At 35.3% G+C, this 27186-nt stretch overlaps 1 protein-coding gene across 1 annotated transcript; it reads right to left on the bottom strand.

Annotated features, from left to right (window-relative positions):
* Positions 1-1700: 1700 nt before the first annotated feature.
* On the bottom strand, positions 1701-23098 carry LOC148951756 (uncharacterized). Its single transcript, XM_089088708.1, has 2 exons — positions 22630-23098; positions 1701-2016 (listed from the first exon to the last, which is right to left on the bottom strand). The coding sequence occupies exons 1-2, from the start codon at positions 22778-22780 to the stop codon at positions 1787-1789; spliced, it is 381 nt and encodes a 126-aa protein (XP_088944834.1). The 5' UTR covers positions 22781-23098; the 3' UTR covers positions 1701-1786.
* Positions 23099-27186: the final 4088 nt, after the last annotated feature.

Below are 27186 nucleotides of genomic sequence, written 5' to 3'. Positions count from 1 at the left end.
GCCTTGGTTTGTCCCTCCCCCCCCCCCGCGGAAATTTAGTTTCTTCAATAATACTTTCAAACTCAAAAATCTTATGCATAAGCCTGCATAATTCAACCGCCCATAGAGAAGGGTCAGTGTTCTTTAATATATCCCTACCTTTTTTTGCCACTATATGGCTCGTTTTTCAGCTTTCGCTTGATTTGGGTTAAAGGACTGAATTTGTCTTCCTCCCCCCCCCCCCCAGGATTTTGACGAAATTACATCACTGCTACCATGACCTCTGGTTTAACAAAAAGGTGGGCATTATAAGCTTATTTAAATGACAATTGTGCAAAGAATCTTAGTCTGTAGAAATAGAGGGTCAAGCATGCGGCCCTGGGGCCTAGGCCTGATCACTTTTCAACCTTCATGTATTTCTAGCCTAAATATATCTAAATTTTAGAGGACTTGTTCAAAACCGATTTAAGCAGACAGTTTTGTATCTTTCTATGTTCTTAACCTTATTAGTGCTTTCTTGTGCTTTTTTTGTTGCTGATTTTGGTATCTTTATTTATATATTCGGATTTTTTTTTGGTGTCAAGCATAACAATTTGAACACCGTGATGTTTCGCAGGTTTGAGCTAAATCCAGTGTATACTCATATCAATGGCAACATTATGATACTTTCGATAATGAAATGAGGCCAAAAGATTTTTAAGGTTCTAGTGTGTATGTCTCCCTGGTTGTTGACTAACATAAAATTTTTTCGCTCTTTCTCTAAAGCTATTGACGCTTGTATCAACGCAGATTTGAAGAGTAAGGTCAGCAATCTTGAGGATTGGTGACAAGGTTTCCAAGGAGCTTTTGATAAATATACTAAAAAGCATCACAAATAAAGGCATTAAAAACACATTCTTTTTATAACATACCCATCTGGAAATATATTCTGATTCTGCTTTCGAAAAATTTGAGAATATAGATATCAATGGGATCCAATTTTCACTAGTTCATATAAAACTATTATTTTAGAATGTAATGAACTTACCAAAACACACATGATAAACTAATCTTATTATGTTGTATTTCATACTAATTTAATTATAGTTATATTATGTTTTATATTCAGTACGAATTTTAATTAATTAAATATAATACATCACTATGAAGTGTAAATGTTACGGTGAATGTCAACAAATTGGTTAATGTCGACATTCTAGATTAGATTCGACGTGGTTAGGTTGGTTTAGTTTAGCTTAAGTTAGGTTTTAACCCATTTCTGATATTTAGAATCAAATTTAACCTAATCGAAACTAGCATAATCCAACCTAACTTTTACCATCATAGGTTGCATATGACTGGAAAAGCTGACTCGCAAAGCTAATTGAATCGAAGCAGAGAAAAAGGGATTTTGAACATTCACCGGTGAAGGTCGACATTAACCAGATTTCGGACATCCACTGTAACATATGCACTACAGAATTTGGAAAATGTATAGTTTCTATGTAAACAATATTCCATTCGGATTTTTAATTGCCCCAAAGAGGATGTTCTCAGGTAACTTACAAGTTACAACTGGCGCTGGTTTTGACGGCAAAAATAATCAAAGTCATTATCTACTGTTTTGGCTTGGAAATTTGTCGACTACCGATGAAAAAACGCCATCAACAAAGTGCTGGTGAAATGGTATTAAGTAAATTGCAAAACAAAAATATAAAAAGACCCCATGTGAAAAAGAAAATATCAAAAGAATCCATGTGAAAAACAAAATATAGCCGCTTTATTAGTCTTTGAACAACAAAAATAGAAACTGATAGAATGTCTAAAACTATCCCCAGGAGATGCCTTCATGTGACAAAAAATCATCCACTGAAGGAGAAATCATAGAAGGTGGCAATGACAGGTTTGAAGGCTGAGGAGGAGTATTCCATGTTGTCTCCCATTGCGACAGCAGTTTTTTCAGTTGTGATTCTTTAGACACAGTTGTAGCTGTTGTTGGTAGAACTTGCCTATTTAGCTCTGAGTGTTGTATTTTTGCAGATAATTGTGATGGAAGATCTGTAATAAAAAACTGGTAAGTTAATAGCATTATATTTTTTTAATTGAAAAAGTGGCATAAAAATTGGTTTTACGGCACTTCACTGTTGAGAATATTTTTTTAGCTTTTTTTTCTATAAAAATTTGAGGGTCAATTAAAAATTTTGTTCGAATTTAAGAGACAATTTAATACCAATAAGGCCTATATCGTCTGGAATCTGTGCTAAAAATTAATCACCCACATCCCAAAGTCTAATTTACCTGAATTGAACATGCAAGATTTTACCCTGATACTGTATTTGTTTAAGATATTTATAACAATATGCATGGAGTTAATTATAAAGATCTGAATAAATATATTTTAATGTCTTTATTTTACATGTCTCTTTTTAATTTTGCTTTACATTGGGTGAAATAACCTAAGTTTGAAAAAAAAACCTAAGTTTACCCGAACAACACATAGGGTATGTGTGTACATTTGTTTTAAACTTTGTTTATAAAAAGGTTTGCTTTTTTAAGCAAACCTTAGGCAATATAACTTTCCCATTTCTCTCTGAAATACCAAATTTATCAACCGACATAATTTACATAACATAGGATTATATGGACAACTTTTTTGTTGTATATAATTTTTTAAACTGAGAAATCTATTCAATTTTCTAACTTCTTTTTCTGAAATTGACTTCCCGAAATAACCTAGCCATTATAATACACAGAACCACATGTTATTATTTACAAAACTTCTTTGTGGCATAGTGTAACTTTCTGCAAATGGTACAGCTCTTCAGGGCTCAGAACACGGCTTGCCAAAAAAAAAGAATAGGATAAAAATTTAAATAATCTTAGCAATTCGGATAAGGACAGAAATAACAATGTAATTTTTATATTATAAATTTGTAAAACCAGGGGATAATCTTCACAATAGTTGCTTTTAAAAAAGAAGATAACTATGGGGCCGACTGAAAAAGCCAACAAAACACCAGCTTTATACTGATTACCTTTAGGGGAGTTCGCACTGTATGAAGTTTGTAATATCTGGCCATTTTAGCACGTCGTTTAAAGGTTCAGACTCATTTAATACTTGCTCTCCCAAATTCACTTGAATGAATTCAGTGTTGGTCGTAAGGAATCGTGTATCGAGAGTAAAGGGCGAGTACAAAGTACTAAGAAATGAAGGGGGGTCAACCTAAACCCATTGTATGGGTAGATGAAATTAGGATGACTCGGCGTGAGTGTCAACACTCGGGGAATCTCTTGACACGGGCAGCAACGCTGATATGACACTCAAAGTTAACACCACGGGTCCTCATAGGTCTTTCAGGAGTGGATTTAAAGGATTCTTCTACACGTCAAGCACTCAACTACAGATCAATTTTTGTATGGGGATAGTTCTATAATGGTTTAAAAGTATTTGAGGGTCATGGGCATTCTAAAGAGATGCTTTTTCATAGGCAGCGCGCTAGCGCTGCCTATGAAAAAGCAATTAACATAAGTTTAAGAAATTAACATAAGTTGGGCGCAAAACCCCTATGCCTTCCCAAGGCCAGAACAAAATTTGCACTTTACTGAAAAAATACAAATGAATGTGCATTGTCAGTTTAATATAAATATACTGATGTTTAGTAATCAAAATGTTAATATTACTTGATTTATTAAATTTATAGAAGTAAAAACATTTATATTTTTTCCAGTAAAGTGCAAATTTTGTTCTGGCCCTGGGAAGGCATAGGGGTTTTGCGCCCAACTTATGTTAATCTCTGATCGTTCTGAGTTTGACTCGGTTATTTATTGTAATTTCTGTTCGTTTTGGGTTTCATTTATTTATCGATGCTGATTTGTGGTAGTTTCACGCTTGGTAGATTATTTGATTTTATTTTTGCTCATTTTTTGTTTAATGGAGTTCTTTACTTTTCTTGAAAAACTTATTTTGTGGAAAAAGTTTTTTTAATTAATTAAAAATAAATAATGAGATTAACAGCATTATACTTTCTTATACGATAGGAATTATGAGCCTATGAGGCAAAACATAGATGTTTTGAAAAAAAAAGAAGCAAGGTTTTGATATATCCAAATTTAAATAAAGCAGTGAAAATACCCCAAAAGCTTAATATAGAGTAATAGTTGAAATTTAGCTTATTTTTCTAAATAAGTTGCATAAGGTGTGTGGTGAGACAATGGCCCTCCCAATATGCTGGATAGTACGGCTAAAATTCTACATGACATTATCATCAAAAAACAAATTACAGGTTGAGATCAGCAAGAATGAAAAAAAAAGAAAGAGGATCAAGAAAACTAAATAGAAATAAACCAAAAAGAAGTGTTTATTGAAAACCCATCATAACAAGAAAAGAGGACAGAGCACAAACAAAAGCAAATAAAAACCACACTTACAGTAACTTCCAAAGCAATTAAAAGCTAAAATAAGAAGAAAACTGATGTGGACGAAGTTAAGCATAAGAGATTAAGACAAAGGCATCACAATAAAAATTATGGCAATTATCTTAAATGTTTTAAAATGCCTGATGCGACCTTTATGCATAAAAGACGATATTTCTTCTCCTAATACTACAAAAAAAAGGAAAAAAACGAATTACAATTTTCCTGTTACAATCCTAAAGCTAATGTGCATGTTAGCAAGACTAACAAATAATTACTAATTTCCCAGTGTTCCAGTTGGGGAACTCGCGCCTGAAATTTTGTGATTTCTATGGTTTCTATCAATAATTGTCACATTTTTTGTCATTTTGACGAATTTCCCTCACCTTTCTAACGTCTAAATATTTTTTTTTAGTGGTTCATTAAAAAAATAGTTAATCGACCTAAAATGACTGTAGTTTCTTCGATGTTTGCAGAAAATCGAAAATGTCGTAGCCCAAAATTCTATGGCGGGAAATAATTTCATATTATAACTACTAAAAGCTCACCGCAGCACCAATCCGCCTGAGACCAACACACCTACACATCTCCTCCATCCTAAACTATTCAAAGCCTCCTCTTTGCATCCTCCCAGGAAGTTCCCATTTCCCTTAAATCTTTCTTTGCGACATGCTCCCACCCCAAGCGCACACGACCATCTTTCCGTTTAGTCCTAGGCGGTTGGCCGAAAAGGACAATATTCGGCAATCCGTCGTCGGCAGAACGTGCCCTAGCCATCTCAGCCTTTCTCTCATTATCGCTCTGGAAATTGGGATTGAACCATACTTTTCGTACAGCCTACTGTCTGAAATTAAGTCAGTCAGCTGGGTACCCAAATCAATCCGTAGGCAATTTCTCTGGAAAACATCTAACAAATCTTCGTCCGTTTTTCAAAGCGCCCATGCTTCAGAACCATACGTGACCACTGTCATCACTGCAGCTTCGAATAATCTAATCTTGGTTAGCAGATTTATCTTTCTATTTGTTCAAACCTTTTTTAACTGTCAAAAGACACCCTGAGCCATGGCTATTCTACTTTTAACATCTTCACTGTTCCCACCATCTTTACTAATAATTAATTTACAAAACTTTTTCCATAAAAAAAGTTTTCAAAGAAAAGTAAAGAGCTCCATTAAGCCAAAAATGAGCAGAAATAAAGTCAAATAATCTTCCAAGCGTAAAACTACGACAAATCACTATCAATAAATAAATGAAACTCAAAACGAACAGAAATTGCATTAAATAGCCGAGTCAAACTCAAAACGAGCAAAAATGGTCAAAATGGTCAAATGGTCAAAAATGGTCAAAACAAAAAGCCCCCACACCTTCTCAAGAGCAGAACATAATTTGCGCTTTACTGAAAAAAAAAATACATTTTAAATCTTTTCACTTTTTTTACTTTCATAAACAAAAAAGTGTCAAAACTTTAAGTAATAAATATCAGTATGTCAATTAAACTTACAATCCACATTAATTTTTTTTTTTTTTTTTTTTTTAGAGAAAAACGCAAATTATGTTCTGGTCTTGAGAAGGCGTGGGGGTTATTAGCCCTACTCATGTTAATTTTTGCTCGTTTTTGAGTTTAACTCGGCTATTTATTTAAATTTCCGTTCATTTTGAGTTTCATTTATTTATTGATAGTGATTTGTGGTAGTTTTATGCTTGGAAGATTATTTGACATTGTTTCTGCTTATTTTGGCTTAATGGAGCTCTTTACTCTTCTTTTAAAATCTTCTTTTGTGCAGAGAGCTTTTTAAATTAATTTCTGTTCGTTTTTTATTAACATAGTCTTTTTCATGGAAAAAATAATATTTTATATTTTTTCAGTTTTTTCTGTAAAAATCCATAGTTTGAGTGGCTATTTGTAGGTTGGAGAAACCTTTTCAACAATTTTTAATCCTGACACAAATAGCATTTTTTAATTTTATTTTATACCTCTTGAAGTTGACCTGAAAAATAAAACTTAATATTATTCTCAAAGGATTCTATCTATGCTCTTTGACAACCTGGACACACCTCCAGTCTTTTTATTTACTTAAATTATAAGAGCAGAAGCAGTCATAGCAGGGCTGCCACGGGTTCAAATGGTAAAAAATACGGACTCTGGGACCTCTTTTTAGCCGAAAAAGGGACCTCTCTAGGGACCATTCCGGACGCAAAATCGACCTCAAAACTCAATTTTGAGAAAGCTTTTGAAAGAAAAAGCAGTGACACAACAGCAAATGACACTTGACAAAGAAAACAAGATGGGAAGTATCATTTGCAGACATCTCTCCATGATCTGAGGCTAAGTGATAATTAAGAAACAGATCACCACATGAGATTCATCACGTCATGGAAGGAGCTTTTTCTGAACGCTTCACTTTCGAATACAAAAATTAGATTTAAAAATATGATAAAAGAGATAAGGATACGGTAACTAGGAGACACGGCCTATTTGTTTCCCTTTTCTGCACTGCCTTCTGCTTGAACTGAGATGAGATCAGAAACTGTTTTTTTTTTTTTTTTACTCTAACTGCTCCTGGGCGGTTTCAAAAGTAGCAGCTACCCTCTTTTTGTTCATTATGCATCGACAGAGTCCTATCTATCATGGCCTGCGCTAGCTGTATCTCGCCCATGTCCTTCTTTTCAGTGCCTTTTTCCAGCCGGTTATGGGCTTCTTTCAGCATCTCATCTGCGGGCTGTTCCTTGGAACCAAACACTTCTTTTTTTTTCCTTTGAAATATTTTTCAAGAGTCTCTATTGTCTGTCTTTTCAAATAGGTTTCAGCGAGCTGCAGCTCTCTCAGCTGTTCTCTTTCCTCCAAATCCTGTCGCTCTATCTCGTTTTTTTCTTTCATGACTTTTTCCTGCAGTAGGCATAAATCATGGCTCTTTCTAGCAGATTTGGATAGTTTTATCAAGTCTTCTGTGACAGCAACATTTTGCGCACGTCCTCCAAATCTGCCCAACCCGTCTTTCACAAACAGTTTTGCATTCAAAGTTCGTTCATTCATCGAAGCTCTTTCTTCACTGAGAACTCGCCCGGAAGGTAGAAACACCGCTCAATACTGGCAGACCCGTGTGTAATGGTCAACCCTGCTCAATACTGTCAGACCCGTGTGTAATGATCAAAGTACTTTTTACAACTTTAGATAAGTTTGAATATTTCCCTCCCTGAATCACGTTGTTCCACTTGTCGTAGATCCTTCCTGGCTCCAGTGGAAGTCCGGATAATTGGACTAGCTTAAACTCTTCAACTAGCATGTCCTTTTGCGTCACGATGGATAACTTCCTGGCAACATGTAATAAATTCTGAGCAGAAACAGGCTTTGAAACTTCAATGGGATGCAGAAAAGTTAACGCTTCCAGCAACTGCAAAAATCTCCGCCCAGTGTTTGCCTTAGGACATATCTTGCGGCCCCAGAATAATACTTCTAAAGACGCTGCATGAACGAGTGTTTTGGAAGCTCGTCTACTGACTCGAGACAGTCGACATTCTTGTCACTCACAACTGTCCGTAGCAGTGGCACAAAGTTCTTTTCATCTCCGAATGGTTCAAGCGTTAGTTCATCCCTAAGCTCTTCGGTCACTTCGGGTTTTAAAATTCGTCCAGCCAATGTCAAGAACGGCAGACTCAGCTCCGTTGGAGTTCATGCACTAGGAGCTCTTCCTGTTAAAAATTTTTGGTGAAACGTATGAGGAGGTTCGAACTATCAACAACAAACTGACCCTCTGCTTTCATGGTCGGTTGTTTGATCAGCCAGATTATCTCTTTGTACACATTTGATTTTTTGAGACTAGGGTTTTTCTTCGGAATATAGACAACGAAGTACTCAGACAGAGCTAGCATCTGTTACCTTAGCGTCGAAGCAGCATGTCCTATTGTTAACCATCTGCTGGGCACGTCTTTCAAGCACGTCTTAGGAACGCCAGTTTTCTCTTGAATCTTCCCCTAGTCTTCTTGTCTAGTCGGCCAGCCACTAAACAAGTACTACCCTTTGATGATCAGATTGGAACAATTTTCGTCTATTTCCTGCAAACTCTTCGGAAAAGCTTTGGGTACCAAAGGTATTTTGCAGGTACCAATATCATGGAGACCTTCGCTACCTGTCAATTCACTTTTTCACTGTCAATCAGTCGGAGAAGTTTTTGTTCACGCTCGGAGCATCACAAATTAACACTAATATTTTAGAGATAGAAAAACCACATTCATCGATTGTTATGGCTATTTCTGACTTCAGCTGTGGCATGTCCGATAAACGCAGTTTTCAGATGTCTATCTACCACTCGTTTCATTCTTTTCGGACCAGAATCCGATCCTCATGTGAAGCTGTTTCATACTTTCTGAGTTTGTGGTTTCGCTAAACTTGACAACATAATAACTGTTGCCGACTTCATCAAGAGTCATCTTCCGGAAATGGGGAACAGTAAGCGAACTTAGTTCTCCCGAAGAAGAAGTTTTTGAACACTGTATCTCTGAAAATTTGTCCTAGTAAATCTGCTATTCCGTCCGCGGATTCCCCAGAATAGTCAGACTCAATCATCTTTAGAGCCCATGTAATTTATGCAACTGTTGTTTCATCCCGCTCTAGATAAGCACCTAAGAGCATGATCAGTTTTGCCATTTAACCACTCTCCATGGAAGATGCTACCGAGAGACGAAGCTGATTCAGCGTTAGCTTTATGTAACACCCTTCTTATGTTCAGCAGTTCTGGCGTGCTGCAGTAAAGCGTAGGAACCCTTATGGCAGACAAGCGATGTATTGAAGATAGAACAGTCAAACCCTAAACCTTAAAATAACAAAAGAAGATAGTAGAAAAATATATAGGCCATTACCAGAAATGCATTCAAATAAAAAAGGACGCTAGGAAGTAATCTAATTGTTCAAGAAATGTATGTAAGCTTAAAATCGTGCAAGAAACCTGATTAACACCGTCTCCTTCGTATTTTGTGCTTGGACCCATTCTCTTAATTTTTTTCTCTCTGTGTGTAACAGTGACACCCAGAAAAGAGTTTTCTAAGTAATTAACAAAGCCAACCAAACCCTGCCACATCCTTGCCTATTGACTCCAGAGGCAAAAGGGGGTCACCCCTTTTCATTACTAGTCTGTTTGCTCTATCCAGACAGTAGCGCTGTAGGCTATGTAACAACATATTTTGTCTTTCTTAGACAAGCCAAAAAAGGTTCCAAGAATCTCAATTGAAAAAAAAATACAAAAAACTGTATACTCACAGGTATTGGTAGCCTTCAAGATACAGAGCTTTAAACCAAAGCAAGAAAAGGGATTTTAGTGACCTTTATCAATTTAAGGGACCAATAGCGACCTTCACTCGATTTTAAGGACTTTGTGGCAGCCCTGTAATAGAAGTAGCCCTAAAAGTTTCAACTTAATACCCCCAGTCGTTCTGTACATACGGTATAAGAATAATAGGCAAATTGCATAATTGTGGGGGGGGGACGGGAGGGTTGAAATGCCCAATATCCCTGAAGACATACTTACTGGCCTGTTCTACTATGCTGAACAAAATAGCTGTCATAAAAGTTTGACTGGGTGTGCTTGGAAAATGAATGGGCTTGAGAGAAGGACTTCCCCTTCAATCTCTTTTTACTCTTAAAAAGGGCACCAAAACTTTTAATTTTGAATCGAATTAGCTCTTTTAAATTTTTCAATGATATCTGTAGCTATTATAGAGTGGTGCTGCGTATGATATTGCTTATATGCCCTTCTGAATGCCTACATGTATACAACTTTTTTGATTAATTGAATCTCCTAAGCTTTCCCTAAAAGTATAACCTTACTATCCATAGCATCATTAGTTACATTATATGTAGTGGTAGTATTTAAAGTATACACATAGTACCGTACCTTCTGGCTAGTTCAAAATCCCCACAACTTACCTTTAAAGGTCTAACTTAATAATATAAGTTGTTCTTCAGATATTGCTTTGTCACCTTTTTGAAAGCCCACATACTCATAGTTTGTTCAGCATCTGCCTAAATACTCCTTAAAAACTTCACTTTAATACCCTCAGCTTGCAAAGTAGCAATAGTTGTAGCAGCATTAGTAGCAGTATGTACAGAACACCTTTGGTTTCTTCAACATCCCTTTCAACACACACTGAAAGTTTCAGCTTAATACTATCAACCATTCCTGAAGCACTTCTGATCCGTCCACTAGACAACCTATGTGGGCATAGTGTGTTTGGAATTAATTCCCTACAGTTTCTATATATCCCAAGTTTTTCATCTTAATATCCTTAGTTTTAATAGCAGTAGTAGTAGTAGCAGTAGAATGAATTGTAGTACCTTAGCTTTAGTGACAGTAGTAGTAATAATAGTAACCTTAATAATTATGTATATACTTATTAATAAGTATGTAGTAATAAGTATGAGTAGAAGCAGTAGCATTAGTATGCAAATATTTTCTTGTGGTTAGTTCAACATCCCTCACAACAAGCCCTGTTAGTTTCAACTTCATGTACCAAACTGTTCCTAATATTGCTGTTACAACCTTTGGACAATCTGCATACAGACAGCGTTTCGCTTTTCAGTTCACCTTCCCCCCTCAAAATTCCTTGAAAGTTTCACCTTCATACCCCTTAGGCATAGTTGTAATAGTAACAACAGTAGTAATAGTATTGAATAGCAGTAGTACAACTAGCAGCAGTGGTATTAACATATTGTCTTTTGGTCAGTAGAACATCCTTCTCATCAAGTCCTAGGAGTTTCAACTTAATACATTTAGCCATTGCTATGATATTAAAGATATGTCCTTTTGATAACCTGTATGTTCATATAGTTATAGAAATTTTGGTCAATGCTCTTAGCCCTACAAGTAGTTGCAACAGAAGCAGGAGTAGAATTAGTAGTAGTAGTATTAATAGTAGTAAATGTTGCAGTAACTGTAGTATTAGCGGTAGTGTGCATATATTGCCTTTTGGTAAGAAGATCTTCCCTTTAAGCTTTCTCTGAAAGTTCCAACTGAATACCCAAATAAATTCTTGAGATACGCAATTTCGACAATGAGTATACACCTACAATGTTAAGAATTAATTAAATTTCCCCTCAATACTGTAAATGGAGCAGTGTGGTAGTAGTAGTATTGGTAGCGTGTAAATATTGCCTTTCTGATCATCTCCCTTATCATTTCCTGAATTTTCCAAATTAATATACTCAATTATTCCTGTGTCACCCTTTTGGCAATCCGTATATACATAACATGTTTTGATTTAGTTCAACAGGGCAAACCCCCGGCTGCTGGACACCAGCCATGGCACATGGGGCTGCACGCCCTAGTTGCCCCCCCCCCTTGAACATTGAACAGCTCTGATTAAAATGTAGTTTTATCTTTCAGAATCTGGACAATATACTTCTAACCTTGAACATTATGTATGTAGGTTTAGATGGTCAGGATTGGCTGATAATTGGGACTAGACCTAGGCTAGTTAAGAGTTGGCTGATTATAGTCTTGCAAAACTTTGTTTTTCTACATTTAAATTTAGACAAAAGTTATCCCTATAGCGTAGCCTATTTAAATGTAGCCTAAATATTCTGCTTTACAACACTTGTCTTAAGCTGTGTTTCTCTTGTCTCAGCGAACCCACGTGCAGACTACTTTGGAGATAAATATCGTTTTTCTTTTGTCCGTCGGATCTCTGAAGTCGTTTTTCTTGATTCTGCCTCCCTATGTCGTCCACTGGCCTGCTAATTTTTTCTCCGCAGACAAAGGTGCAGACCCTCGTCAGATCAAAGGAAAGAAGCGCTTAATTCAAAACCTATTAAAGCTGACAATTGAAAATCTTGTCCATTTATCCTTAAAGATTAGCTTGGTTTTACAGAAAACTAATCCGAGTTTTCTTAAAATATTGAAAGTTTCATGTATTATATTTTAAAGGTATACACGCATGTAGACCAAGGCTAGTACCCTTACAGAAATGTATTTTATAGGGTGATTTAACGATAAATTATTAAGGAACATTTGAACAGTCTTCGTCGTTGAATAATTTCATGCTTACAAGTATTTACTTAAACCTTTCAGCGTTTTCTTGGATTTGAATAGTCCGCTTAGTCCGCCGCTGCTTGGCGTTTTCTAATACCGTAGGCTGACGAACGCTATGGTACTAGACGCTGCAAGAAAAACAACTTTTTGGAGCTCCGCAATAGGTCGGTCATCCGCGCGAACTTTAAGAGAAACACAGCTTTAGATTCAATCTGTCCAAGTTTGAGTGTGTCTATAATTTAGATACTTTGTTCTAGCTTTAAGACCCTGTGTTCAAGATAAGACTGCTTTTTCCAAGATAAAGTTTAAGCTTTAAATTTGTTTCCAAGTTAAAGCTACTTGTTATTACTTTTACTTTTTATTACTTTAAGTTAATACTTTTAGGGGTACTTGTCCATTATATAAAACACAGTCAAGAAGTGAAGTTTGGTGACAATAAAATATGATGAATATAGAATACTTTACTATTATTCTCCATGACCACACTGCCTTTTCTATGACGAAATCAAGAAGAATTCCAAATAGGGATAGGTCCTTTTATTAGACAGCGAAACGAAAATATAAAACAAAGACTCTAAATATTTCGATGACACAGTCGGTCATCATCATCAGTAGAGATACTAATTTATCAAAATTAAAACAAACTGCTTTTATACTAAACAAAATAATCACTTCCGGGTCAAAGCAAGTTACCGGTCCATTGACTTAAAAAGTTCACTAACTGTTCTTGAATTTTTTAATACTGCGTTGAGTAAAGGTGGTACAAGTTTCTTCGAAATTGCAGGTCAAAGCAGGTTACCGGTCCATTAACTTAGAAAGTTCACTAACTGTTCTTGAATTTTGTAATACTGCGTTGAATATTCTTCTAATTAAAAATGAAATAATGCTGAATTTACAGGTGCTAAATTTATCATTTTATTCTTCTAATAGCAAAACAAATGTTGCTGATTCTGAAGTTGGTCTGTCATCCCCATATATACGACGTTACTATTATTCTCCATGACCACACTGCCTTTTCTACGATGAAATCAATAAGAATTCCAAATAGGGATAGGTCCTTTTATTAGACAGTGAAACGAAAATATAAAACAAAGACTCTAAATATTTCGATGACACAGTCGGTCATCATCATCAGTAGAGATACTAATTTATCAAAATTAAAACAAACTGCTTTTATACTAAACAAAATAATCACTTCCGGGTCAAAGCAAGTTACCAAAGCAGTACCGGGTCAAAGCAAGGGTCAAAGCTGTGTCATCGAAATATTTAGAGTCTTTGTTTTATATTTTCGTTTCACTGTCTAATAAAAGGACCTATCCCTATTTGGAATTCTTATAGAATACTTTATTAGCAAAATTGTGAAGGCCATTTGTGAATTATTAAATTGTGAGCTTTGGCGTCGGCTGGCTGTCTTAAAGACAAAGAAAAGTTCATTATTAACACGATTCTTGACCTAGTTTATTTTAGTTCATTATTACTGCGATTCTTGAGGACACCGCTTAGTTTGCTTTGACTAATGATAGAATATAGTGTCTCACCATGGATGTTCCAGAATCATTTGCAGATTTCTGGAAGGACTACAACACAACTGAGCTGGAACAAGCAGGATTTACTCATTTGAAAGAGAACCATAAAAATAATTCTGTCAACCCAGAAACCAGCACCTCTACCCAAAAAAATAGAGCGAATGTGGGGTTCTGCAAAGTGGAGAAACAAATGGCTCCAAGGTACATCCCACCATCATTTACATTCATACTTGGTAGAGTACATGTCGCATGCAGCAGTAAAAACAGAAGGCAGAGTTCATTTTAACGTGATTCTTGAGGACATTTCTGCATTATGGGAGCACATTTGCAAGCTGTAGCTTTCACAGTTTTGCTAATAAAGTATTCTATTTTCATCATTTTTTTTCATTATGTTAAATAGGTTTGATTAGGTTAAAATATGTTTATTTAGGTTAAAATATGTTTGTTTAGGTTATGTATTTAACATAGTCTATGCTTCACCCCCCCCCCCTTAGTGTGCAAATATACAGCCCAAATTTGTTTCTAAACTATTATATTTTCATCATAATTTAGTTTTATTTCAATAGCATTCGCCATACTTCACTTCTTGAGTGTATTTTATGTAATAGACAAGTGCCCTTTTAGGCCTTCTTTTTATTATTGTGTTTAAAAAAATACACTGATTTAAGCCTTGAAGCAGTGATTAGATTTCTGATTACTATGTACCTTACCTTACCCTACTTTATCTCTTTCTCAATATAATAATTTTTTCATTTGCAAATAAAATTTAAATGCCTTAACCGGACCCTATGGTGACATCATCATTCTGGAAGCTACTTGAAAATATTCTAAAAGTACATACTAATATTATTTCTGAAAGTAGACTGCTTACTTTAAAACCCCTCTCCATAATCATTATGGGCAAACAAATAGCCCAAATTATATAATACACTATAGGCTTATGAATTTCCAATTTTGCAACTCTTTTCTTTCTAATTTGATAAGAAGGTAAACAATCATCAGAAGAAAGGAGTTGCACTAAAGAAAGTTCAATAAGCTTATATAATTTGGACTATATGTTTGCACATTAGGGGGTAAAGTGAAGTAGTCTGCATGGTACAAGCCTAGGATTCCAGCAGTATATAAGGAAACATGTTACAAATATAATAATCGCTTTTCTTGCTGGAGCATTGTTATTTAGCTTATTGTTCAAAGTGAAGAAATTCCAATTTAAGCCCTTTTTGAACCACAGAAAATGACAAACAATTTCTAGTTTTTGAGTACAAAAAAGGCTTAAAACATTGGCTCAAACTTACTATTTGATTATAAATACATTTTTTTAAGTTTTATAATCAACAAGCACTGATTTTCTACAATTAAGTTGGATAAATAATTTTGGTAAAGTTATAGCTTTTCTTCTTCCTTGATGCTAAATGTTCTATTGAAGTGTGCATTTTTGTAAAATAAAGTACTATGTTTTCTCAGTGTCAAAATTTGTTTAACATAACAATAGTTAATGCAGAAAAACATTAAAACATTGAATGTTATTTCATGAAAACAGAAAACATAATACCTTTATTATTGCAGTTGAAAACCTCAGAAACCAAAACCAGCTAGACATCCCCTTCATTTGAATCTTCATTAGAATATACTACTTGTGTGGCTTCAGCCTCCATTGCTCTGGGAGGTGAGGGCTCTGACTCAGGGGGGTAAAGCTTTCTAGCTTCAATAAAAAAAATGATGTAGGCTCCCTTCTAGCTCATAGGTTTCAGGGAAGAGAAATCTAGCAATGTACTGCCTCAAGTACAGACTCTTCATCCCCAACCTTTTGCAATATTTCTTCAGGGAGCAGTATAGCCTCTCAATACATAGGGGTGCTACCATTTCATTTAACCATCACAAGCACTAAACATCATTTTGTCGACAAGGAAAATCCATCAGAACATTGACAGTCATAATATTGACATATCAGGACATTGACACATCAGTTCATCTACAGTCACAATTGCTACCCGTCAGAACGTCGACAGTCGTAACATTGACACGTCAGTTCATTGACAGTCACAATTGCTACCCGTCAGAACGTCGACAGTCATAACATCAACACGTCATAACATCTAAAAAAATGTAGATGTTATGATGTGTTGATGTTATGACTGTTGACGTTTTCTGATGGTTAGTGGTTCTGATGGATTTTTCATTATGTAAAAAAAAATTATAAGTTTATATAATAGTAATAAGGATATAATAGTTTAGAAACAAATTTCGGCCATATATTTGCACATCAGGGGGGTACAGGTAAAGCATAGCAAATATTAAATATGTAACCTAACCTAGGTACCTTTCCCCCCTAAACCCCAAAAAACTAAAGTTTTAAAATTTTAGATGTTATAAAAAAATTTTAAATGTTATGATGTGTCAATGTTATGACTGTCAATGTTCTGACAGATTTTCATTATGAAAAATTTTTGATGTTATGACGTGCTGATGTTATGACTGTCAACATTCTGATGGGTAGTGATTGACTGTCAACAAACTGACATGTTGATGTTATGACTGTTGATGTTCTGACAGGTAGTGATTGTGACTGTTGATGAACAGACAAGTTGATGTTCTGACAGGTAGCAATTGCGACTGTTGATGTCCTGATGTGTCAATGTTATGACTGTCAATCTCCTGATGTGTTGATGTTCTGACAGATTTTTTGTCAATTTTATGACAAATTTTGTTGATATCCTGATGGTAGTGGGCCTGATGTGTTGATGTCCTGACGCTTTCCCATACATAGGATATGGATGGTAACATCCTCAGGGTCAACAAAGTTGTTCAAGTGATTTATGTGGTGGTGAGTAAAGCCAAGTTCTGACAGACTAGAGTATGCTGCCCAGCAGTTGTTCATAATTTTTGAACCCAGCCTTGTGTATCTTTGTATGAGAGGGATTAGAGTTTCTTTATCCCTTCTCAGAGTCTCACCACCATCCAAGAGAAGAATTACAAACTATCTCTTGCTGACCCTCTCAGTTCCTCCATATACCCAAACCTGGCTAAGAGGTCTCCCCCTATTATATTTCTATCAGGCCAATATACTTTTGTCTATTTCAACAACAATACCCTCAACTCCTATTGGCTGCTAGTGTCCAATCCAATGTTCAAGCACCTCAATATACATTGACCTCCAGTCCACACTTGTTCTTATGCTAATCCCCAGTTCTAGCATTATAGAACAATCCTCCCACATGCCAATCAAATAGAATGTAATGAACATAATGTCTATGTTTGGTGGAAGCCTGGTGCCATGTATAAAACTTTTCTTCCTATCACTTACAGAGAAGTTGTATTGTTTCCTCTTTTTTGTTTTTGGGATTGCAACTGAGCTATTACACATAAGTGCAAACAGGGGGTCTGACAGCAGGGACAAATTACTTCAGTTGGCAGCATACCATGATCCCTGAGAATATAAGGCATTTGAAAAAAAAAACATGATTGGAAAGAGCATTCAATATTGAAATGAATAGCGTATTTCTTTTTTTTCCAACTTTTGCAGCAGTTATAAAATTAGTATGTACTAAAAGAATTAAAAAAAAGAAACAAGGAAAAGTTTACAAATTGAGAAGTGTATTCATAATTCAATTATCCACAGTAAAAACTTAACAAATATTCAAAATATAGGCTACACATTAGAAAATAGCAATATATGTATATCTAATAGAGCTTTAGATATATATCTAAAGTATATATATCTAAAGCTCTAATAGAGCTTTCATGAATAATTTGAAAGATGTAGATGAGGCCAAATTTTCCAATTTGAAGGACCCCTGAACAATTGTTGGATCTGAAAAAAATATGAGCACACAGCAAAAATTTTCTAGAGCATTAATTAGGTTTCAAATCAAAAATCTCAGTTCTCCTTCATTTTCAAATGTCTATTTAAACCGCCAGCAACAAACACAGATTTGTTCATTTTCACCCTGTAAGCTCATGAAAGAAATGTTAACATGGGTATGGCGGTTGCTGATCTATATATGAACCTGCAACTGCAAAACGAACCACTGTAATAAAAATTATCAAAATTACCAGTGAAGATTATCAACCAGTGAAGAAATATAATACTCAATTGATTTAAATCTTTGTCTTTTTAAAGATTAGGTTGTTATCTCAATTTTTTAACACTCTAGGAGCAGAGATTTAAAGTTTTGTCTTTTTAAAGATTAACTTTTTCTTTGACATTTGAGAGCAAGACAAGACTCTAGGCAGAGCAAGGAGAGATACAAGTCCTTAAGTTCAGGAGACAGACAACTTGTTTGAGGTAAGAGAATTAATTATATCTAGATATAACTTAAGTTATTTTGTCTTTTATTTGCTCCAATCAGATTGCAGAACAACCATGTCAGTATTATTGGCATAAAGAGGGTGCCAAATAATAGGGAGTATCAGGGGTTCAAAACTAATTTATAGCTCTTTACTCAAAATACATGTTATTGTGGTTTTTAGTGATGACATTTTCACAAATTAATGGCCCTGCTTAAATACAGGGCCTGTGGTGGTACAAAAACCTGTGCAGATGCACAGGTCACATGAGCCTAGCACATCTGCTTATTGTGCATAGATCCAACAAGACTGTCACTAGCTTTTGTGGTACCCAGGGAAGGATTAAATTCAGCACCCTCCTCCTGACTAAAATATAGGCAAAAAAAAACGAAATGAAAAATTAAAAATTTGGTCAAGGTGAAAATAAACCTGAATTACTGTCCCTGCTCAAAAAAGGGACCCGTGGTATTGTAAGGCCATGTACAGACCACCAAGTCACATGTGCCTATCATTTGTTGTAAATGTTGATTGACATTGTATCCTCCCCTTCATTTGGTTGATAACTTTGGCCATCTACCTTGGAAAATGTACCTTTATATACGCTTGTTAGCGCACCATCCGGCCTGCTCCCCCAGCTCCCCTAAGTTGTCAACTCAAGTCTTTTGTCATTGCAAATTTCCTCTTGCTTCCATTGGGCATTCCTCTGCCCCTAGTCTGCTTAATATATTGACCTTGAATTGCCTTTACTCACAACCTTTGCAAAAATACACTTGTTATCAGGATGTCTGATAAATCTATCTTTTTCCTTTTTTTTTTTTTTTTTTTTTTTTTTTTTTTTAATTAAAGAGTGACATTAAACTTTAAAGAACCAGTACTGTTCCATGTAAGACATGCAATTCTCTCAGTAAGTTTTATTAGTATATTAATAAACGAATAATATCAAGTGTTTAATCTTGAATAATTGCTGACTGGACTATTCAATTCCTTGGGCTAAGTTCATAGCTACTTAAGTTTATAAGTTACAAGCTAAGTTTATACTCTAAGTAAATACGTAACTGGAAACAACAAATCTTATTATATGATTTGTTAATCATTTTAAATCTATTGACTTCCTCAGAATTTTCAATTGGTATCACCTTTACCCTATTTGGGACAAAAGTGTAGTTTGGTGCAACAAAAAGACAGAAAACGCCACTTTACTGAGGTGCAATCTTTTTGCCTAAGCTAGGCATACTTAGAAGGAAGCTAGAACTTTTGTTTTCTATTCAGATGAGCCTTCTCTTGATTTTCTAGGACCAGTGGTTTATTGTGATAGGCTCTGGGATAAAAATAAAAACGAATACATACTCTTATAAATTGTCTTCTCAAAAAGTCAAGAAAAATAATGCAAAATTTGGTATTATGGTAGATGAGAACTTGAAATTCCCCAATCAAGGTTCTCTGATGTGCTGAGTATGATGGTTTTTTTTCATTAATCCTAGATACTTAGTGATGTTTTCCCTTTTCCAGTAAATCATGCAAATTTTATGAGGATTATTATTTTTGACATGTAACCTTAAACTTAATGACTTTTAAATATTAGCATTAACATAAAAGTAGATATTTTATGTATATATTTCAATCAAAACTTAATTTTATTAGAGCTCCAGTTACTATCAAGTGGCATTAACATGCATATGTAGCTAAAACGCCATGTCTAGACACATGCCTGACCAAAAATCAATGTTTAGGCCACTTCCATTCACAAGTAATCCATAGCCTTGGTAGCTAAATTGTTTCTGGTTGACAACATTGTTTATTAAACTAACAGTTCATAAACAGAAAACCAACCATTTTTTCAAACTGAGATTTTGGTGGTCCATGATGTGAAAAAAATCACTCAAATATAATAAGCAGTTTTCTTGTTCCTATTGCAGGCTTTTTAAAAACCCTGTATTATAAACTAAAGGGTAAACCATGTAGTGCAAAATTATTTGTAGAGCTAGAGAAGGGTTTCCAGAAAACATTTAACCAAGTAATTAAGGGTTGGAAAACTCTCAAAACCCTGTCCAAACTAAAAAAATCTTAGTACCCCTTCCCCTCCCTAAACAAGAATTGGTGGCTTGGTTGAGTATGTTACGGACACACTTCTTTCCGAACTTTGAATTTCTTAGCATTATGCTACTGTAAAAGGGTATACAATTTAGTGTAAAACGCCTTTACTGCACATAATTTATCTAATTAACTTAAAGACACTGTCTTTTTTTGTTTCAATTTGGTCTTTATAGCAGAAACTTATTCTTTTCTTTTTTTCCGTATGAATCCTTTGCAAAAGGAGCAAGCCATGGCAGAGATATGCCAAGGCCAAACTGTTAATGCAACATCAATCAAATATGGGATCCCCAGGTCAACATTATACAATGCTTATTGCCTGGCACCTGGGAGGCTCTGAACACAGGGCCTCATCCAGCACTGGGAGTAGAAATCAAAGCAGCACTAATAAATTTCATTCATTCAAGCCAGGTAAGGGGGTTCCCAATAACTACATTGAACTTACAAAAGACTGCCACTCAGCTTGCTAGTATGGCTGGTACTGATGTATCAGCAAGATCTTTGAATGGCAGTATCCCAAGCAGAAAGTGTGCTTGGCAGTTCAAGAAAAGGCACAGCCAGACTATTTCCAAAAGAGCTGTCAAAATAATTGATGCTGGTGCTACTGCTGTGAGCAAGACCAATCTAAGGAATTGGCATACAAATGCCAAATTGCAATTGGAAGGGGTACTTCCCTGAGAAGTATTTGATAACCAGAGTTGGTGGTTTAACTTAGACAAAACCATGTTATATTTTAACCCCAATGCAGCCAAAAAAACAAAGTACTTGCTAAGTTGTAGCCAAGTTGTCTACCTTTAGGCAAATAATGAAAAAAGTGGGGTCACACTCCTCCACTGTTTTAATTCAAAAGGAGTGTCCACAACCCCTCATTCTTTTTAAAGGCAAACAAGAAACTGTGCTTTAGCAAACTCTGTACCGCAAGAGTTGGCAGTAGACTTCACCAACTCAGGTTGGATGCAGGCCTCAGCCTTACTAAGGTATATCCGAGATATATTTGTGCCATGGTTACAAGAAAAGGGCCTAAACAACAACAAAGTTGTCTTAACTTTTGATGGACACAGGTCACACATAAATTATGAATTGTCCAGATTCAGTTTAGAGAATAAAATTTAATTGCTGTGCTTCTTTCCAAATGCAACCCATATATTACAACCAGCTGATGCTAGTATTTTTGGCCCCTTGAAAGGAGCATGGAAACACCATATTAGTGAATATAAGACTGGTATTTGTGACAAGAATGGGATTGCACTATTGGAAAGAGTTGGTGACCATCCAAGAGAAATAAAAAAAAAATTTCAAAGCTCATCCATGAATAATTTGGAAAATAATGAAAGAAAGTACTTGTAAAAATGCGTTTTGTGCAACTGGGCTCTTTCCATGTGTTGCAGACAATATTAATTTTACAAATTAATTTTTACATGCATTGAAAGGGATTCCTCTGTTTCTCCAGAACATCAAAATTCACCCTCAGCTTCACCCCCCTTAATTTCAACCCCAGATCCTATTGCTGTCCCATCAGCTTTGGGGTCACATCTACATCATTTAAGCAGAAGATCTATTTTGCAAGGTTTCACTTTTATAGCTCAAAGATTCTTAAAGGTCATCAAAGGTCAGGATCCTCTAGAGGGAGAAGGACTGGAGGTAGGTACTTCAAAACACCTTCCCAGGACATGCTTTAGCCTATACACCCATCCCTGAAAGTTTCATTTTCCTAACCCCTTTCTAAGATAGCCAAAAGTAGCTAAAGAAGAATTTTATCTAAATCTGAATTTGCAAGAAAAGCAATTATTATATTTGTAAAGAGCATAAAAAAGGTATCAAGTGGTATGTTCACTTTATTTGTAAGTCAATAGGCTACTATGAACAGAAAAGTCAAAAGTCACCTTCACAACTTTGCTCAATCCCAATTTTTAAGGTTTTACAGATATGCAAATACATTTCTTAAACTTAAAAAAAAAAAACATCAATAGGCTATGGCTTAAAATTCTGCTCAAATAACAGGAATTAGATTTTCAGAACTAAAGGCAGAGAAAAAGAAACTGACAACTGAAAATTTAGGTGAAATGTTGTTTTGTTAAAATTTCAATAGGTACCTGTCATGTAGGCAAATTATTTTATTTAGAAAGAGTGCAAAAGTAGAATCAAGTAGTGCATTAACCTTGTCTCTAGCCTAGGCCTATTTCAGTAGGCTAGGCATAATTAAATCTGGCAAATTTTTACCAGAAAAATATAGCTCTAGGCTAGCCTAAGTACCAAAGTGAATTCTTGATGGAATGATAAATATATTTAGTATTTACCCCCAAGCTTGACTAGAACTACTTCCCTTGGCCTACCTGAGTGATGCACTTTTTGATGGGTGCCAGGTTTGTTCCAATACATCTGTTTATTTAATTTATGAACTTGTCCATTGTTATGCCGAAGACGGGCTTCTCTATTATCAGGTATAGACTTTTCACAGTAGTCGCAATAATATTTTTTTGTCATCTGCTCTGATCTGAGAGATTTGAGTCTCCTCTTGACAGCAATGTCAGTTGAGACTCCTTTCAATATGACTAATTTTCTTCCTTCTCAGCACAATGCCATTAGCTGCAAATACTTTCAATACAACAATAATTAATACAACTCAGCTTCAATCTAAAAAAGAACAGACAATCTTCCTTTATAGCAGATCTTTTTTTTTTTCTACTGAAAAGTAGGAAAATGGATACGGATTCAGAAATGGAAGATTTGTCATATGCTATGTTCAGACGCATAGGATTTTGAAAAAATCCTATAGCAAATTCCTTAAAGGTTTTTAAAAAACTGGTTGACGCATAGAAGTTTCTAGATGCATGAGGTAAAAATTGAAGTTATCAATTGATTTTGAATTGAAGTTATCAAGTATTTTGCAATAGGTTGCATCAAGACTGGGCTGGGTAATTGTAGACAGAGAAAAGCCAAGACAGATAAGGCCCGTTTTTTAGCACTAAGAGACGTTTGCACAAAAACGACCAAAGATGTAAGATCTTTGTTCAAAGATTTCACTTTTAAGCGTTTTCTGACAAAAGATGTAAGATCTTAGCACATTGATGAGTGAAAAAACGGGCCTATAGTCCAAGTAATTAGGCCCGTTTTTTAGCACTAAGATCTTACATCTTTCTGCAAAGATTATCGTTTTTTAACTCATCTTTCTTCTAAGATCTTACAGCTCACTGATGTTAGCAAAAAGTGTGAAGACCGCCACTGTTCTGCAATATAGAACACTGATGAGAGAACTTTGATGATCTACTCATCATTGTTGTCAGACCGCTGATCAGAGCAGAATGATGAAAGACGTTTGCAAAAACACGACCAAAGATGTTAGATCTTTGTTTAAAGATTTCACTTTTAAGCGTTTGCTGACAAAAGATGTAAGATCTTAGCACATTGATGAGTGAAAAAGCAGGCCTATTGAGAGGCAACAATTAAAGTGAGTATCACTGAAAAGCCCGCCTGCTGTTTAAATAGAAGAAGAAGAATATTGGCAACTTAACCCGCTTGCACAACAACAACAACCTGCTTGCAAAAAATGGATGACGAGGATTCATTATTTCTTGATCTTATCTCGGGAGGAATCACTAAAATTTGCATAAAAATTTTTGATAAATTTGCAGATGAAGTGGAAAGAGAATTCAATACTATTGATGAACCAATAGAAGAAATGGATGTGGAAGAAATGGCCCCACTTGAAAGGCAGAACAGCAATTTTGCTCAACAGCAACCTTATAAGAAAATTAAAATATATTTTCTTGTGTATATTATCGCTTCTAATCAGCAGTTGTACCAAACCAATCCTGCTCAACTCATCCTCAGGGCTATACTGTGGTGTTTATCCTCCCCAGAGTATAGTGCAGACGGTTTGGTATCATTCTATTTTTCCCTTCTTTTTTTTAGTTTTATTTTTGTGTTTAAAGCTTTTTCCAATAGGCAATGTTTAGAAGTCCTCCAAAAAAAAGTCCCCCCAGATCCCAAATCAAATTCCACTGAATGTGTCATAGTGAAAGATACCCATCCTGGCTGGTCAAGCACATTATCTGAAAGTTCTAATGATAGCTCCAATTTGGAGAATAGGACAATGATAAGTGTAGGGGCTAATGTAACCATAAATGATGATAATGATGAGTTTCAAGAGGTCTTCTCTAGAAGCTCTAAAAAAAGGAAAAAAATCTCCCCAATTTAAAGCATTTCCCCTCTCCCTGCCTAAGATCCTCCCTCCTAAGACTTGGGAATTTAACTTAAAATTAATCCCACTACCCAGTTTGAAATAAAAATGATCACTGCAATAAGAGTTGTAATTTTTAAATTGATAAAATCAATGTTCTCTCTTAATATTAACCGTGCTGGATCTCTACTAATAGCTGTAGAAGATCAGAAATCAGCAGATACAATTATTAATCTAAGCTTCCTTCTGAATACTCTTATCAGTGCATATAATTGGAACCGAAAACAATCCTCCACAAAAATAGTAGTTTATAATGGCGCCCCAGAAATGTCTACTCAGGAGTTAAAAGAGGGGCTTTCAGCTAGGGCAGGAAATACAACCCCAGTTGGGGATGTTATTCAACTTGGAAAACCTAACTCCAATGGCCTAAAAACTAGTAGATCCTTCTTATTCATACTGAAGGATAAAATTGATATCCCAGAAAAATTATTCCTATTTGGGCAAATCAAACCACACAAGGAATACAAACCTAAGCCTATCCAGTGTCAGAAGTGTTTCAAACTGGGACACACAACAAACAAATGTAATGAAATTCTCCGAGAGTGTAGTAATTGTAAAGTTTTCTATCCTAAAGAGCTGACAACTTGCAACAACACTCAGCCTACATGCATCAATTGCAAAGGCCCACATGAATCTACAAATAAATCATTATGCCCTGCATACAAGAAAAGAGCTCTAACACTCCAAATATCAACAGAATAGGCCATCCTGTACCCCTTTGCAGCAATGGAAGCAAATGCTGCCCAACGATACCAAATAAAGCCTGTAATGAAACCAACCAAAACCCCCAAGTCAAATGCCCCCAATGCATCAAGCACCCCATATAAAACACCATCTTCTAAGCCCCCTAGATAATTCCCTATCAGAAGGACTCACCAACCCAACAAGCCTTCTTGTCCGGTGAGATGAGGTCAGCCTGGCCCCCCCTCCCAAGAAGAAACAAACCAGAAACACTACCAGGTATCAATCCCTTAACCAACAAACAGGATGCACAACCAAAAATGCAATCCCCAAATATATGCTTATTCATTCTAAACTGTAATGCAGTTCAGGCCATTAACATACATCAACTACAGAAAACAAAAATTATTGCAGAATTGGCAAAAATCTACATCCCAGATGATATGCTCATTAGAGCAAAAAAGATCTTGCTTTACTTTTAACAAAGCTGAACATTGATACACAGTCATATGAAGAATAAATCAACAACACAACATTTATCAATACTCCAATGGAATGTAAGATCACTCACAGGAAATAAGCTAAATGAACTAATATCATTTATGAATGATAATTCGATTAATATTGCTTGCCTCCAGGAAACTCAGTTAACCCAAAATCAAAAAATTAAATCTCTGGGATATACTATCCTGAGAAAGGATAGACCTTCAGAGAGAAAAGAAGGTGAGGTAGCTTTATTAGTAAATAATAATATAAAATTTTGTGGCATCAATTTTCCAGATTTTGAAAATGATGTTGATGTAATTGGTATCAGTATTTGGCTGAATAATTTAAAAACCTACATAATAAGCTTTTATAACCCTAATGGTCAAACCACAGATGCCAAGAATTTCTTTAATTATATGACTAATTCTAATATGTTAAATAATATCATTATTTGTGGTGATTTCAATGCCCACAGCCTTTTGTGGGGGAATAAACCAGTAAATAAAGCTGGTAAATTTATTGAGCATATGACTTCAAATAATGATGAATTAGCTGTTGCTAAACCTACAGACCTGAATAAACATTTCAACCCCAAATGTAGTAAAGTCGCCACAATTGACCTACGAATTGTGTCATTAATTTTCTCTAACAAAATTTACATAAATAGAATGGATGGTCTATGTACAGACATCATTACTTTAGTTTCCTCCCTAAATAAACCTGCTGAAACTTATTCGCATACCTCCAAATATATAAAGACCAAAGCATATTGGTCTATTTTCCGAAATAAGCTAAATGATCAAATTACAAGTTTCACCCAAAGTTCATGCATTTCAAACACAACAGTTGACACACATGCTGAAGCCTTGACATCTTTACTAATAAATACAGCTAATCATGCTATCCCCAGGACAACACCTAAGGAAACATTCCCTAAACAAATTCCTAAGGCATGGTGGACAAATGAGTGCCTAAATAAATGGAGGATAAAAAAGGCAGCTAGGACAGAATTCATAAAAAAAACCATCATCTACCACATATATAAAAAAATTAAAAGCAGAATCTAATCTAAATAGGACTATAATAGATGCTAAATATAAATACTGGAATAATTTTGCAAATAATCTCTCCAGAGTAATACATGAGCCAATTATACATAAAGTCATAAGCCACATCTGCGGGAAAAAGACTTCCTCCAACCCACTCCTGTATGAGCTCATACATAATAATACCCATTATGACAATGGTAATAAAAAAGCTAACCTATTTGCAACTCTTTTTGTTAATAAGCTAACATCAAATAATCAAAGCAAACTGTCCACAATTCCTTTTAATCCAAGCTACCAACCACGCCCAGGATACGAGTACGTAACTAACCCATTTTCAATCCAGGAATTGAATAATGCAATACATTATATTAGGACCGAAACTAGCCGCAGCTATGACAATATACACCCTACATGGATAAAGAATCTCACAGCTT

Source organism: Artemia sp. Qi Xiang Cuo, chromosome 5, assembly GCF_049724085.1.
Source record: "Artemia sp. Qi Xiang Cuo chromosome 5, ASM4972408v1, whole genome shotgun sequence".
In the NCBI taxonomy this organism is placed as follows: domain Eukaryota; kingdom Metazoa; phylum Arthropoda; class Branchiopoda; order Anostraca; family Artemiidae; genus Artemia; species Artemia sp. Qi Xiang Cuo.
The sequence above is the reverse complement of the archived record's forward strand: the minus strand, read 5'-3'. Positions and strand labels throughout refer to the sequence as shown.

Excerpts from the sequence above, each read along its gene's own strand:
- LOC148951756 (XM_089088708.1), bottom strand. The coding sequence starts at position 22,780 with ATGACAAAAAAATATTATTGCGACTACTGTGAAAAGTCTATACCTGAT. Across the intron at positions 2,017-22,629 it reads TCAAAAAGTGCATCACTCAG|ATCTTCCATCACAATTATCT; the intron begins GTAGGCCAAGGG and ends TTTTTATTACAG.